Source organism: Oncorhynchus nerka, linkage group LG14, assembly GCF_034236695.1.
Source record: "Oncorhynchus nerka isolate Pitt River linkage group LG14, Oner_Uvic_2.0, whole genome shotgun sequence".
Taxonomy (NCBI): domain Eukaryota; kingdom Metazoa; phylum Chordata; class Actinopteri; order Salmoniformes; family Salmonidae; genus Oncorhynchus; species Oncorhynchus nerka.
The window spans coordinates 18,140,933-18,153,482 of NC_088409.1; the positions used below are offsets into that span (position 1 = coordinate 18,140,933).

Consider the following 12,550-nt stretch of genomic DNA (forward strand, 5'->3'; position numbering starts at 1 on the left):
GGAACTCTGGTGTACCAACATTACCAACATGTAATGATGCTGTCGGTGTGATCGAAGCATTACAGTGCAGTAAAACTGCAGTTATTCTTGCAAATACTGCATCCAAAATACCACAGCAGACAACTTATTGTACTTTTACTGCAGCTTCAAAAACTACCAACTGAGCTACAGAGAACAATGTATTCCTTCTATGGAAGATGTATTCTGTTTATATGACATCCCCAATAATAGGCCTAACAGGTAGCCTGTATTTCATGTGGCAGTTAGGTAGAACATAAGAGATATTAATCACATTTTACACTGTTACAGAAAATGCTGGAGGCCTCGGGGATCCCAAAGACTGATAAGTGATGAGGAGAGAAGAGGCCGATGGTTCAGATACTGACAAGACGAAGATGGGCTAAACTCCAGATGGAACATGCCCTCCCAACGGAGAAAGATTCACATAGACTGTTTTCTTTACAACACTTCAATTAGCTCAAAGCTTATTTATGCATAAAATATCCAAAAGTAATTTTCTTTTTATATATATAAACGGTTGGTTGTTAAACCTGGTTTTATGCTCTTAACCTCTGCACTGTTGCCAGGTCTTCTGTTTGTTTTGCTGAGTGTAGTGTATTACCTGCAGATGTCTAGAGAACATTACTGTTTTTCTGAGTGTAGTGTATTACCTGCAGATGTCTAGAGAACATTACTGTTTTTCTGAGTGTAGTGTATTACCTGCAGATGTCTAGAGAACATTACTGTTTTTCTGAGTGTAGTGTATTACCTGCAGATGTCTAGAGAACATTACTGTTTTTCTGAGTGTAGTGTATTACCTGCAGATGTCTAGAGAACATTACTGTTTTTCTGAGTGTAGTGTATTACCTGCAGATGTCTAGAGAACATTACTGTTTTTCTGAGTGTAGTGTATTACCTGCAGATGTCTAGAGAACATTACTGTTTTTCTGAGTGTAGTGTATTACCTGCAGATGTCTAGAGAACATTACTGTTTTTCTGAGTGTAGTGTATTACCTGCAGATAGTCTAGTGTAGAATGTCTAGATTACTGTTTTTCTGAGTGTAGTGTATTGTCTAGACATTACTGTTTTTCTGCAGTATTACCTGCAGATGTCTAGAGAACATTACTGTTTTTCTGAGAGAACATTACTGTTTTTCTGAGTGTAGTGTATTACCTGCAGATGTCTAGAGAACATTACTGTTTTTCTGAGTGTAGTGTATTACCTGCAGATGTCTAGAGAACATTACTGTTTTTCTGAGTGTAGTGTATTACCTGCAGATGTCTAGAGAACATTACTGGCTGTGATTAAAACAATCATGAAGACTAGCCTCTAAACTAAAGATTCAGATCTGACCAGAGAACAAGACTTTATGTTAATGTCCTCCGGAAACCACTGTTGGAAATGCATTGCTACGTACCAAATGTAATGTTAAGGCAGGGCTTGACATTCAGGTCAAATGTAATGTTAAGGCAGGGCTTGACATTCAGGTCAAATGTAATGTTTAAGGCAGGGCTTGACATTCAGGTCAAATGTAATGTTAAGGCAGAGCTTGACATTCAGGTCAAATGTAATGTTAAGGCAGGGCTTGACATTCAGGTCAAATGTAATGTTAAGGCAGGGCTTGACATTCAGGTCAGTTTGGCCGAATGAAAGAAATACTGGCACCAGTCAACATCTGGCAGGCAAGTGAATGATGAGCATCAATTCAACAGCTAGTGATTTTATCTTTCATTTAGGCTGAGCAAGTAGCTTACAGGATTCATACAGACATTGGGAAGTCAAATTCAATGATTTTTCAAGCAATTAATTGTAATTTTGAAGGACTTACATTTTATATTGAATTGTCATAGCCTATCGAAAAAAATCCCCTCAAAACTAGTAAGCAAAACAGTATGCATAACAACTTAGAGAATAATGCATGTTTTATTACGCCTTCCACATGGCATTATGCAATGACAGTAACATACTTTACATTCTAAAACATGTCAGAATAAAGCGGACATTATCTGACTAATAGACTGTATGTAGATACTCCCAACACAAACACACTAATGATGTCTGTGGCATGAAATGTTGAGGGTTTATTGTATCATGTTTTAAAACAGTAAAAACCGGGTTCCCTTTGTAACGGAACGATTGGAAAACCAAGTTGAAGCCAACATTCCACTGGTTGTCTTGCTCATAATCACTGCACGTGGTTTTACCGTAAAGATGGCAACAGACCTGCGCGGGAAACAAATGAAAGCGGATCGATCTCACAAAAACTGATCAGAAATTAAATCAAGGAATAATTATATTGCAGTGCAACTTCTAAATCGGCTACCTTCAATGACTTTTCTAGGACCAAATATCATCGAAAAATGTCTGATTATCAAGTTAGGCTATTCTATGATGACAATTGCGCAAAGGAACGTTTTATTGCAGGTTTGCATACCCATACTTGCCTTAGCATGTATTGGTATTTCTCAGAACCTTGAAGATGTTCCCTGCCGCTGTCGGTCTTCAGTGAGCTGCTCCACACAACAATCTCAAGCTAGGCTTAATGTGTAGTTTATGGCGCGCGTGTGATAAATAATCAACATAACGAACTCACAGCTTCAGGAATTCTTTATTATATAGCCTAGATTAAATATAGCATTTTTACAATATTTATTTTCATCAACTGGCCCTGGGGGTTTCCAAAACCTCCCCGGGGCAGCGGGCAGCCCTGAGGGTTTCCTAAACCTACCCGGGCCAGCGGGCAGCCCTGAGGGTTTCCTAAACCTACCCGGGCCAGCGGGCAGCCCTGAATGTCAGGCCCTGGTTAAGGTGTTAAATGATAGGTCATTGAAGGTGTATGGATGCGGTTGAGGGTAGTATGCTGTGTTACATAGACTTTTCATGTTCATGTGGCCATTGTGGAATTGGTGGAGGTGGTTCCGTTTGAGATAGATGGCCTATGGTAATTATATCCAGACAGTGTTCCACCAACAGATGACATGAATTACTTTTCAAAAATAGGTTTTCACATTAGACAAGAGTCTTAGACCAACAGCTTTGCTTAAAAGCCACTATAGTCAGTTATGAGGTAGGGCTCCATCCAGTATCACTAGGTCTGTCAGAGACATTATCTAAGTAGAACTGCTTTCAAAATGGAGGACTAAACATGTGAAAGTCTTAGGAATTCTGGCATAATTATGTGCTGTAGCATTGAGATCCTTGAGACGTTTACATAGTGTTGCCAGACTATAATATATGCCATTAAGCAGACAATTTTATCCAAATGGACTTAGTCATGCGTCATGATGTATTTGTGGCTCCAGCAGGACTCAAACCCACGATCCTTGGAGTTGCAAGCACCATGCTCTACCAACTGAGTCACACAGCCAGGGTGTTATCTGATCCATAGTGGTACTACACATGGAGATAGGAAAGATCTAATTATTTACATTTACATTTAAGTCATTTAGCAGACGCTCTTATCCAGAGCGACTTATCCATGGTGATGCTTCAGTATGCTACAGAGAAGTTGTAAAGACTGGAATGGAATTAATGGAACACATGGAAACCATGTTTGATTCCATACATTTCAATGAGCCCGTCCTCCTATAGCTCCTCCTACCAGCCTCCTCTGTTTCATACTGAAGCATGGTATGCTACGTAATGTTAAATACTCCTCACAGCCTGCAACTATCATTGTTACTCAGTCTAATCAATGACTATCAATCAATAGTAGTGATACTTAGAATGTATGTGAGTGGAAATTCATTGATTTTTTAAAGTTTATGCTATTAGTCCATGTGCTCTTGAAGACCCCCTCAGAGCGGGCTTGTGCCTTTGACATGACATGCTGTCAAGATTAGTTTTATATGCTATATACTGTACCTACACTCACTACAGTTTGCCATCACAATATCACCAAGTGTTTAAAAATGGTTCAGAACAGCATTATTGAAACCAAACAAACCCAGCATCCCTTTCCTCAAATAAATCTATACAAAACTCTTTCATATATGCTTACAAGTGTCTCCAATTCTCTAGTTCAGGTTTCCCCCACCCATCTACACACAATACCCCATAATGACAAAGTGACAAGTTTTTCCAAATGTATTGAAAATGAAATACAGATACCTAATTTCTAGAAGTATTCACACTCCTGAGTCAATACATTGTAGAAGCACCTTCGGCAGCAATTACACCCTGATCGTCTTGAGTATGTCTGTATCAGCTTTGGCTGAGCCACTCAAGGATGTTCACATTCTTGTTCTGAAGCCATTCCAGCATTGCTTTGGCTGTATGCTTGGGGTCATTGTCCTGTTGGAACATAAATCTTCTCCCCAGTCTGTTATTTAGACAGTAGAGACATTATCGTTTATCAACTGTAAACAAGGTTTGAAATGATCGTTTAGTCAAATATCTGTTTTGGCTTCTAGCGGTAAATTTGCAGTCTACAAATGATTTGTAATTATGTTCCGGTCCCCAGACCATCCACTCCAGAACATTTGTCCCTCGGCTGAATCTAGTTGATGATCCCTCTAGTGTGTCCCGTCTACATGCTCTACCTCTGTAAGGACAGATTTGTAATTATGTTCGGGCCCCCTGACCATCCACTCAGCCTGTGGCTGAATCTAGTTGATGATCCCTCTAGTGTGTCCCGTCTACATGTTCTACCTCTCTAAGGACAGATTTGTAATTATGTTCCGGTCCCCTGACCATCCACTCAGCCTGTGGCTGAATCTAGTTGATGATCCCTCTAGTGTGTCCCGTCTACATGCTCTACCTCTAAGGACAGAGGTACAGGGCCTTCAGAAAGTATTCATACCTCTTGCCTTATTACACATTTTGTTGTTACAACCGGGATTCAAAATGTTAAAATATGAACAATCTCACCCTTCATGCCATAATGAAAGTTAAAACATGTTTTTAGAAATGTTTGCACATTTATTGACAATGAAATAGAGAAATCTACAATAATGTGTATGAGTATCCAACCCCTATGCTTTGACACTCCAAATTGACGTCCAGTGCATCCAATCTCTTTTGATCTTGAGATGGACTCCAAGTTGTAGTGACACCTGTGACCAATTCAATGGATTTAGAAAGAAACACACGTCTATATAAGGTCCCACAGTTGACAGTGCAGAAACTATACCATAAAGTCCCAGGAACTGTCCGTAACTCTCAGAGAGAGAACTGTGATGAGGCATATATCTGGGGAAGAGTATAAAACAGGTTCTAGAGTGTTGAAAGTTTCCAAGAGCACAGTGGTCTCCATCATTGGGAAATAATTAAATGGAACTACCCAGACTCTGCCAAGAGCTGTCCGCCAACCAAACAGGCAAGAAGAACCTTGGTCAGGGAAGGGACCAAGAACCCAATGACCACTCAGAACTACAGAGTTGTCCTTGGCTGAGATGGGAGAACCTGCCAGAAGGACTAGTCTCTACAGCACTTCAATCTGGGCTTTATGGGAGAGTGGCCAGAAGGAAGCCACTCCTGAGAAAAAGGCACATGACAGCATGCCAGGAGTTTTCAAAAAGGTACATTTTTAAAAACTATTAGGCCTGAATGCAAAGCTCTGTCTGGATCAAATCAGGCACAGCTCATCACCAGTCTAACACCATCCATCATGGTGGTGGCAGCATCATGCTATGGGGATGCTTTTCAGCAGTAGGGGACTGGGAGACTGTTAAGGATGGAGGGAACAATGAATGGCGCCAAATACAGGCAAATCCTTTATCAGAATGCGAACGACCTTAGACTGGAGCAAAGATTTACATCCCAACAGGACAATGACCCCAAGCATAAAGCCAAAGCAACACTGGAATTGCTTCAGAACAATGTGAAAGTCTGAGTGATCCAACCAAAGTCCAAACTTGAATACCATTGAAAATCTGTGGAAAGACTTGAAGACTGCTGTTCACCGCCACTCCCCATCTAACTTAACACAGCTTGAGAAAACCTGCAAGGAAGAATAGGAGAAAATCCCCAAATCTAGTTGTGCAAAGCTGATACAGACCTACCCAAGACGACTCAAAGCTGATACAGACCTACCCAAGACGACTCAAAGCTGATACAGACCTACCCAAGACGACTCAAAGCTGAGACAGACCTAATTCTGCATTTCATGTAATACATTTGCTACCATTTAATACAATTATGGGGTATTATGTCGGAGTGACAGAAAAAATATTGACTACATTTTGAATTCAGGCTGCAACACAAAATGGTTCTGAAAACTTTCTGAAGGCACTGGAGGTGAAGGCTCTATATAAGTTGCTCTTCAGGAGTTACTGGTGTCTTCTGGCAGCAGCATAAAGAGTTGTAAATCCTGGCAGAATACCTTTCAGCAGAGGGGCTCTGTGGCCTGCATATTTAACTGGTCTCTACCCTGGAGGGAATAGTCCTGGAGTCTGATCATGGTGATGCACCAAGATTGTTCTAATTAGAGTTCTCCTAAGTCATGTGCCCCAACTGGCACCCTATTCCCTACATTGTGCATTACTTTTGACCATGCAAACTAGTGCACTATATAGGGAATAGGGACATTAACAGAGATTAGGCTGATGATTAATCTTAAAAGCAAGGCCACCAGGTAAACTACCAGCACACTGATCAGTGATCCACCTCTTGGATGAAGCTCTGAGGTAAATAGTTGACAAGATAAAGTTATGGTGCAACATTGGGGATCGACACTGTACAGTGTAATGGATTATTTTCTGTCAATTCCTTTAGCAACAAGTGATCGAAGTTGCATCTGACAGAACACAGACCCACTTGGGACAGAAAAGACTAGACTCGTTTATAAGACGTCATTTCCCACAACATTTTATTTAGGATATTACCATAGCTATATGTAACTGTTCACAACAGGTATCAACTACAGAATAATACATTGAATAATTCTGCCATTTCATATTTTCATTTAGCCAGTACATGGTTTGGTCCAGTAACATTCAGTGGATGGTTCTTCCTCTTTCGATGTCCTTGGATCGATAATGTTAAACATATAACACATGCACATGTCATTCAGCTGTTTACATCTGGGTAAGACAACGGTCAGACTGGCTGACATGAATAAAGTCATGTTCTTTTCTTGGAGACACCCATTCCTAATAAGGCTATACTTACAGCTCTGCACCAAGAGGTTCACTCTGCCGTCTCTAAATATAGAGCACCATATTTACATCTCTATTTACAGACATTTTGTTTCAAAAGAAAAAAAATACTCAAGATATCTTTCTCTGTTAGTTTTTAGTCCGAGGTGCCTTTAAATCGAATGCTGTACAGGGTTGAAATATAAAACAAAAATATGTTGATTTACAGATAGCTGCAACATGTAGCTTATTGCCAATGCCCTTAAAATATATCCCCACATCTCCCTACAACCCCATTTCTTTCCTTCTTTACAAAGCCCAGTCCTTTAAAGCTTACAGACAGGAATCTCTCCTGAAAGGTGCATGTGCTCTACTGAACCACTAATCCTGAATGTAAAACCTTCACCCTGCAGTGTCCAGTAAGGTGTGGGTGTGTGTGACACACACTGCGATGTTAGTCCCCAACGAAAGACTCACGGGCCGCCCACTTCAACATAGAATCATTTTAAAAACAGCAGATCATTCAAAAATATAACTTTTTAAAACATATATACATACTCAACATATACCCTTTAAAAACAAACAAACAAACCAGCCTGCCAGGCCAGTCAGAAGACCAGCCTGCCAGGCCAGTCAGAAGACCAGCCTGCCAGGCCAGTCAGAAGACCAGCCTGCCAGGCCAGTCAGAAGACCAGCCTGCCAGGCCAGTCAGAAGACCAGCCTGCCAGGCCAGTCAGAAGACCAGCCTGCCAGGCCAGTCAGAAGACCAGCCTGCCAGACCAGTCAGAAGATCAGCCTGCCAGACCAGTCAGAAGACCAGCCTGCCAGACCAGTCAAAGATCAGCCTGCCAGACCAGTCAGAAGACCAGTCAGAAGATCAGCCTGCCAGGCCAGTCAGAAGACCAGTCAGAAGATCAGCCTGCCAGGCCAGTCAGAAGACCAGTCAGAAGATCAGCCTGCCAGGCCAGTCAGAAGACCAGTCAGAAGACCAGCCTGCCAGGCCAGTCAGAAGACCAGTCAGAAGACCAGCCTGCCAGGCCAGTCAGAAGACCAGTCAGAAGACCAGCCTGCCAGGCCAGTCAGAAGACCAGTCAGAAGACCAGCCTGCCAGGCCAGTCAGAAGACCAGTCAGTTACAGTAACAGAAAGTGAAACAGTCTAACAAAGCAAAGACGTGTGTGGGTCCACTGGAATACAGAGACCCAATGCAGTTTTCAATTCATTAGTACGTTTTTCTTTTCAATTTTCATGCTCTTCTATTGATCTTAAAATGCATTTTCTAAGATGTTACGTCAACATGGCAGGTGGTCAACCAAGGCCATGACCAACATGTGAACGGGACCACATCAAATCTGTGTGGGTCTGCTTGCCTGCTACCTTGAGGCCCAGCACAGGAGAAAATACACTACTCGTCTACCAGTGTCCTTTACATTCAGTTTGACACGTTGTCATGAACTTTGAATCATTTCAGGAGTTTGCCCAATTTGCAAATGAATAGCAGTAGTTATAATTACAGATGGATGACCCTTTCTGTTAGAATAGTGTCTAAAAGATTGCAGCTCCTACCTGTATTCACTATACAATAGTAAGTATAGTAGTATTTGACCCAAATAGGTTAATTTATTGTGCCTGAAGACGAGTGCATTGAGATTGGAATAAAGACGAAGCTGAAGCCTTATTTTCCAGGTTACTGGCTCTCAGTAACACCAAAGTAAACCAGATGTGTTGAAGTAGCACTTGTTAAACAGCGGTTTGGAAACAATAATTCATGTTGCCTTCAAAATCAATTCAGTGAGATTTATAGCCATCTAAAATGCATCTTTAATTCCATACACTTAAAAAATACAAACATAAAACAGATTGTCTGTGTGCAATATCAAAGTGAAATACGTTTTAGACAGTAGGTCACTGTAAAATGAGGTTAATCAATGAATCAAATTAAAACATCTCTAGAGGTTACCAAGTTTCTGTCTCAATTGGTCGTTGCCATGTGACTGCATGGCAGGAGCTTATATCAACATGAAGGTTACAGGTTACTTCCCTTCCTCCAGGACCATGTATGGTGACTGGTATCTCTGTCCTGTCCTCCTCTCCCAGCTGTATGGTGACTGGTATCTCTGTCCTGTCCTCCTCTACCTCTCCCAGCTGTATGGTGACTGGTATCTCTGTCCTGTCCTCCTCTACCTCTCCCAGCTGTATGGTGACTGGTATCTCTGTCCTGTCCTCCTCTCCCAGCTGTATGGTGACTGGTACCTCTGTCCTGTCCTCCTCTATCTCTCCCAGCTGTATGGTGACTGGTACCTCTGTCCTGTCCTCCTCTATCTCTCCCAGCTGTATGGTGACTGGTATCTCTGTCCTGTCCTCCTCTACCTCTCCCAGCTGTATGGTGACTGGTATCTCTGTCCTGTCCTCCTCTACCTCTCCCAGCTGTATGGTGACTGGTATCTCTGTCCTGTCCTCCTCTACCTCTCCCAGCTGTATGGTGACTGGTATCTCTGTCCTGTCCTCCTCTACCTCTCCCAGCTGTATGGTGACTGGTATCTCTGTCCTGTCCTCCTCTACCTCTCCCAGCTGTATGGCGATTGGTATCTCTGTACTGTTCTCCTCTACCTCTCCCAGCTGTATGGTGACTGGTATCTCTGTCCTGTCCTCCTCTACCTCTCACAGCTGTATGGTGACTGGTATCTCTGTCCTGTCCTCCTCTACCTCTCCCAGCTGTATGGTGACTGGTATCTCTGTCCTGTCCTCCTACCTCTCCCAGCTGTATGGTGACTGGTATCTCTGTCCTGTTCTCCTCTATCTCTCCCAGCTGTATGGTGACTGGTATCTCTGTCCTGTCCTCCTCTACCTCTCCCAGCTGTATGGTGACTGGTATCTCTGTCCTGTCCTCCTCTACCTCTCCCAGCTGTATGGTGACTGGTATCTCTGTCCTGTCCTCCTCTACCTCTCCCAGCTGTATGGTGACTGGTATCTCTGTCCTGTCCTCCTCTACCTCTCCCAGCTGTATGGTGACTGGTATATCTGTCCTGTTCTCCTCTACCAGCTGTATGGTGACTGGTACCTCTGTCCTGTCCTCCTCTACCAGCTGTATGGTGACTGGTACCTCTGTACTGTTCTCCTCTACCTCTCCCAGCTGTATGGTATCTCTGTCCTGTCCTCCTCTACCTCTCCCAGCTGTATGGTGACTGGTATCTCTGTACTGCTCTCCTCTACCTCTCCCAGCTGTATGGTGACTGGTATCTCTGTCCTGCTCTCCTCTACCTCTCCCAGTTGTATGGTGACTGGTATCTCTGTACTGTTCTCCTCTACCAGCTGTATGGTGACTGGTATCTCTGTCCTGCTCTCATCTACTTCTCCCAGCTGTATGGTGACTGGTATCTCTGTCCTGTTCTCCTCTACCTCTCCCAGCTGTATGGTGACTGGTATCTCTGTCCTGTCTCTCCTCTACCTCTCCCAGCTGTATGGTGACTGGTATCTCTGTCCTGTCCTCCTCTACCTCTCCCAGCTGTATGGTATCTCTGTCCTGTCCTCCTCTACCTCTCCCAGCTGTATGGTGACTGGTATCTCTGTCCTGTCCTCCTCTACCTCTCCCAGCTGTATGGTGACTGGTATCTCTGTCCTGTCCTCCTCTACCTCTCCCAGCTGTATGGTGACTGGTATCTCTGTCCTGTTCTCCTCTACCAGCTGTATGGTGACTGGTACCTCTGTCCTGTCCTCCTCTACCAGCTGTATGGTGACTGGTATCTCTGTCCTGTCCTCCTCTACCTCTCCCAGCTGTATGGTATCTCTGTCCTGTCCTCCTCTACCTCTCCCAGCTGTATGGTGACTGGTACCTCTGTCCTGTCCTCCTCTACCTCTCCCAGCTGTATGGTGACTGGTATCTCTGTCCTGTCCTCCCATCTCTCCCAGCTGTATGGTGACTGGTATCTCTGTACTGCTCTCCTCTACCTCTCCCAGCTGTATGGTGACTGGTATCTCTGTCCTGCTCTCCTCTACCTCTCCCAGCTGTATGGTGACTGGTATCTCTGTCCTGCTCTCCTCTACCTCTCCCAGCTGTATGGTGACTGGTATCTCTGTCCTGTCATCCTATCTCTCCCAGCTGTATGGTATCTCTGTCCTGTCCTCCTCTACCTCTCCCAGCTGTATGGTGACTGGTATCTCTGTCCTGTCATCCTATCTCTCCCAGCTGTATGGTATCTCGGTCCTGTCCTCCTCTACCTCTCCCAGCTGTATGGTGACTGGTATCTCTGTCCTGTCATCCTATCTCTCCCAGCTGTATGGTGACTGGTATCTCTGTCCTGCTCTCCTCTACCTCTCCCAGCTGTATGGTATCTCTGTCCTGTCCTCCTCTACCTCTCCCAGCTGTATGGTGACTGGTATCTCTGTCCTGTCATCCTATCTCTCCCAGCTGTATGGTATCTCGGTCCTGTCCTCCTCTACCTCTCCCAGCTGTATGGTGACTGGTATCTCTGTCCTGTCATCCTATCTCTCCCAGCTGTATGGTATCTCGGTCCTGTCCTCCTCTACCTCTCCCAGCTGTATGGTGACTGGTATCTCTGTACTGCTCTCCTCTACCTCTCCCAGCTGTATGGTGACTGGTATCTCTGTCCTGTCATCCTATCTCTCCCAGCTGTATGGTATCTCGGTCCTGTCCTCCTCTACCTCTCCCAGCTGTATGGTATCTCTGTCCTGTTCTCCTCTATCTCTCCCAGCTGTATGGTGACTGGTATCTCTGTCCTGTCCTCCTCTACCTCTCCCAGCTGTATGGTGACTGGTATCTCTGTCCTGTCCTCCTCTACCTCTCCCAGCTGTATGGTGACTGGTATCTCTGTCCTGTTCTCCTCTACCAGCTGTATGGTGACTGGTACCTCTGTCCTGTCCTCCTCTACCAGCTGTATGGTGACTGGTATCTCTGTCCTGTCCTCCTCTACCTCTCCCAGCTGTATGGTATCTCTGTCCTGTCCTCCTCTACCTCTCCCAGCTGTATGGTGACTGGTACCTCTGTCCTGTCCTCCTCTACCTCTCCCAGCTGTATGGTGACTGGTATCTCTGTCCTGTCCTCCCATCTCTCCCAGCTGTATGGTGACTGGTATCTCTGTACTGCTCTCCTCTACCTCTCCCAGCTGTATGGTGACTGGTATCTCTGTCCTGCTCTCCTCTACCTCTCCCAGCTGTATGGTGACTGGTATCTCTGTCCTGCTCTCCTCTACCTCTCCCAGCTGTATGGTGACTGGTATCTCTGTCCTGTCATCCTATCTCTCCCAGCTGTATGGTATCTCTGTCCTGTCCTCCTCTACCTCTCCCAGCTGTATGGTGACTGGTATCTCTGTCCTGTCATCCTATCTCTCCCAGCTGTATGGTATCTCGGTCCTGTCCTCCTCTACCTCTCCCAGCTGTATGGTGACTGGTATCTCTGTCCTGTCATCCTATCTCTCCCAGCTGTATGGTGACTGTATCTCTGTCCTGCTCTCCTC

The 12,550-nt window shown here is 44.4% G+C and overlaps 2 protein-coding genes across 21 annotated transcripts in view; one reads left to right on the top strand and one right to left on the bottom strand.

The window, feature by feature from the left end:
• Positions 1 to 582, top strand: part of ano10a (anoctamin 10a) — a 43,138-nt gene extending 42,556 nt beyond the window's left edge. For all 3 annotated transcript variants that reach the window (XM_065027612.1, XM_065027614.1, XM_065027613.1), the window contains one exon: positions 310 to 582. In XM_065027612.1, coding sequence (XP_064883684.1) covers positions 310 to 385 — 76 coding nt within the window. In that variant the 3' untranslated portion in view covers positions 386 to 582. The remainder of the gene's footprint in view (positions 1 to 309) is intronic.
• Positions 583 to 6,792: 6,210 nt separating this feature from the next.
• The window catches only part of snrka (SNF related kinase a), a 73,237-nt gene continuing 67,479 nt past the window's right edge, over positions 6,793 to 12,550 (bottom strand). For 4 of the 18 annotated variants that reach the window (XM_065027620.1, XM_065027619.1, XM_065027622.1 and 1 more), the window contains one exon: positions 6,793 to 12,506. The gene's annotated coding sequence lies outside the window, so the exon portion shown is untranslated. The remainder of the gene's footprint in view (positions 12,507 to 12,550) is intronic. The other 14 variants (XM_065027628.1, XM_065027632.1, XM_065027629.1 and 11 more) reach the window with 14 other exon arrangements.